This window comes from Cyprinodon variegatus, unplaced genomic scaffold (genome assembly GCF_000732505.1).
Source record: "Cyprinodon variegatus isolate N-32 unplaced genomic scaffold, C_variegatus-1.0 Scaffold2507, whole genome shotgun sequence".
Lineage (NCBI taxonomy): Eukaryota > Metazoa > Chordata > Actinopteri > Cyprinodontiformes > Cyprinodontidae > Cyprinodon > Cyprinodon variegatus.
The window spans coordinates 1669-5306 of NW_015152960.1; the positions used below are offsets into that span (position 1 = coordinate 1669).

Consider the following 3638-nt stretch of genomic DNA (forward strand, 5'->3'; position numbering starts at 1 on the left):
AATTAGAAGTGGTTTATTCCAGATCTTTAAAGTGGCTGGGGTGTTTAGCGGGGCTACTGATGGCAGTTTCAATGCAGGGAACCAATGTGACACAACAGGTCAAAACTCGACACCATGCTTCATACATTTGATACAGTTTAGAATGGCGGCCCCTGCTGGATGCTATCAGAACTACAATTGGGCAGGGATCCTAATGTCGGCATTATTTCATGGCTGAACCCATTTGTTCCTTAATAATAGTATTGATAATGATTGTATAAATATATAATAACTAAAAACTGATAACTGTGAAATGTTAATATGGTAAACAGCCCCTCTGATGAATAACAGCTGTGTAACAGTGCGTTCCTCCTGTATCTATGCTTTCAGGAACCTGTTTCTCCTCCTAATATCCTGCTCATCTCAAACCAAACATTCTCCTTTCTATTAGGGCATAACATCTATTACCTTTTCACTTCCTGTTTCAGAAAGTACCATCTGCATACAGATGAGTGGGAATGTCTAAGGACTGATTTCCTCTCAATGTATCTGAAGAGCAAACATCTAGTCTAGTCCTTTAACTTTTTGACACTGAAAATGTTTGTTTTCTACTAAATAGAAAGGAAGGGGTATCACATTTCCTTTCAGAATAAAAGTTCCTGTATGTATTGTAACTAAGCAGCTATTTTGAATATCTATTATAATTTTCATTATTTACCTACTGAGCTCGAAATATTTGAGACCTGAAAGGCCTCCTGGCCATCACCCTAATTCTGAGCTCATATCAGATAGCAGCTCTGGCTGAGCAGATACCTTTGAGTTAACAACTATAAGGATCCAAAATTAGCTGCAAAAAATGTTATCAGTTTTCTTCGTTTAATTTAAAATGTGAAAGGGTGAAAAAATTAGGACAGCCCTTGAATTGTCCGGTTCTTCTGTGTCACACCTGTATTATAATTCTGTGACAATAAATTGGTAAAAAAAATGGGGAAATGATTTAGACTGAATGCAGGGTGGATCATTATCAGCTCAGAGCTGCAGAACCAAACAGACCAGGAAGACAGACAGATGATTGACATTTTTATTTGGTTTTTTTCTTGCAGATTGGACAGAAACTCAAAGCAGGAAAAGCTTCTTGTTGGTTAAAAGGAAAATTATGACAGGAAGTTCTGAGTAAAACAGTCATAACATAAAATCAAACTGAAAAGAAACCCCCAAAATCCATAAAAAATCTTCCAGTTTTGAAAAAACCAACAATGAATTATTCTGCAGTTTAAAGTTTAGAAACAAACAAGCATTATAGTAAACCAGAGAAAGACCAGAACCCGTCACATAACTGAACCCTTCTAAATGTAAAGAACTGCAAACGTTCATTCAGTCACGTGTTTGCATGTTTTTCTGAATCATCCACCAAGGCTAGACTTTAGATGATACACATTATCAGAGGGATTATTTTTATTTTAAAGTCTTCATTACTGATTCTGGGATTTCTTTAGTTAACATTTTTTTCTTGTAGTCTTCGATGGACTCCTCACATTTCTGCCCATAATAACCCTTCTCACACTCACACAATCCGATGTATTCTTTTCCCAGTGGGACACATTTTCCTCTATTTTCCTTTTTGCCACAGTCAACATCTGTACAGGGATTGTTATTCATCAACTCTTCATCGCTTTTGATTAGAACTCTGAAGTGGCCTGTTTTAATTCCTGGTAATGGTGTGCATTTCCCTTTATATGTGTAAGGGGTAGTTTGGGGTTCTTCTGGCTCATAGTCCAGTTCTGTAGGAGCGTCTTTAGCATTTAGAGTATTAGCATTAGCATGTTCTTTAAAATGGTAAGCATGGATGGCTGTAAACTTGTCCTTTATTTTGCACTTTTCTAAAACTTTAGGGATTTTATAACACATCACTGCTTTCTCGAGGCATTTTTCAATGGCTGGTCTTACCTCTTTAGTTTTCTTATGGTTCCCTTTAGCTTGTTTAGCTACAGCCACAGTGAATTCTCCCTTTGTCACTTCAATAAACCCATCCAGAGTGTGGCTGTTCATCCATTTAGTTGCTCTACTTGTATGGCCTGAAAGAGCCGTTTTAAAAACAACAACCATCCAATTAAAGTAGTCATACGTCTTATCTAAATGCTTCCTGATTTCACGTGCTATGTCTTTACGTTTTTTTGAAGTATCGATAAATTTTTTGACATCCTTTTCAACATATTCATTCGTGTTTAAAAGGCAGTTGCGTTGAATCTGGTACATAGCTTTAGACACATCGAATGCTTTATCAATCAGTGAACCGTCAGAATGTTGACCATTTAAGCTGTTAAAAAAATGGGCCATGGTGACGGCTTTGAACATCAGCCCTACGTTAACAGCAGAAAAATTTCGGATGCTACTGTATTCACACCTAACAGTGTCTGGTAAAATCTTTTCATACTTTGGTCTGTATACATTGTCACCAACAATTAGATCGTGAAATTTGTACACATAGTCTTTGGTGTCTTTGAGGTCATTTTTAATTTCTTTACCTTTTTTACTGTTTTTCAGGTCTTGAAAGCATGATTCATCACAATTTTCCAACAGGTCCACTACCTTATTCCACGCAACATTTATTTTACCCTCAACTTTTCCATAAGTTGCACTGGCCCAAATGTCCCACTTTAGTTCTCTGCGGGTTTCATCAATTCTTTCATTTAGCTGCTTAAATTCCATCTTCATAAAATGTAACATTTTTTTTTTTTCATTGATATCCTGAATCTTAGAGGCAACATCTATAAAAATACTTAGACCAGTCCCAGCCTCTGGTATCATAGCAATAAAAGGCTTAAGTATAGTAGCAATCGTTAAAGCGTGATCTGCTATTTTCGTTAGTGACAGGCTTCTCTTCTGCAGAGCGCGGGTTTCCTGCCGGTCGGAGGGTTGACGGACGCTCAGGCTGCAGACCAGGAATGAAGTCGACAACAACAGCAGAAAAAACAGGCTGGCGGACGCCATGACTGGAGACAAACACAAGAACATTCAAAAATTTTATTAATTTCATACATTTTTTTTTTTTTTTACAGTAGGCTGACAGGACAGGGGGCAGGAGAAAGGCATGTGGCAAAGGACCACAGGCCGGATTTGAAGTCAAGAAATAAGGCTTCTATACACGGGTTCTGCACAGTAACCATTGCGCCACCGAAGCAAAGCCAAGTCTCCCTCTTTGTTTCCTTTACAGTATTGCTGGATTTTAGCTCAATAAAGTCTCTTCCAGCTGGCCTATACCCTTAAATATTAAGCTAGCAATTTAAATTTCTCTGAAATATTCAAAACTAGGAACATTGTATTTTTGGAGAATTTAACAATGATGAAAGTTTGTGGTTTTCTGTCAAATTCACATACTACAAGTATTCTACACCATTTCAACAATAATTTTTCTGAAATATTCCAAACTAGATAAATTGTATTTTTGGAGAATTTAAAAATTATGAAACTCTGTTTTTTTTTTTTCTGTCGAATACTCCAAAATTTTAAAGAATCGTTGGTATTTAAATATTTTCATTCTACACCATTTCAACAATAATTTTTCTGAAATATTCCAAACTAGATAAATTGTATTTTTGGAGAATTTAAAAATTATGAAACTCTGTGTTTTTTTTTCTGTCGAATACTCCAAAATTTTA

At 36.3% G+C, this 3638-nt stretch overlaps 1 protein-coding gene across 1 annotated transcript in view; it reads right to left on the bottom strand.

Annotated features, from left to right (window-relative positions):
• Positions 1–1052: 1052 nt before the first annotated feature.
• LOC107080924 overlaps positions 1053–3638 on the bottom strand; it is a 4689-nt gene continuing 2103 nt past the window's right edge. The window contains exon 2 of the mRNA XM_015369139.1: positions 1053–2972. Within this exon, the coding sequence (XP_015224625.1) occupies positions 1435–2970 (1536 nt within the window). The 5' untranslated portion in view covers positions 2971–2972 and the 3' untranslated portion in view covers positions 1053–1434. The remainder of the gene's footprint in view (positions 2973–3638) is intronic.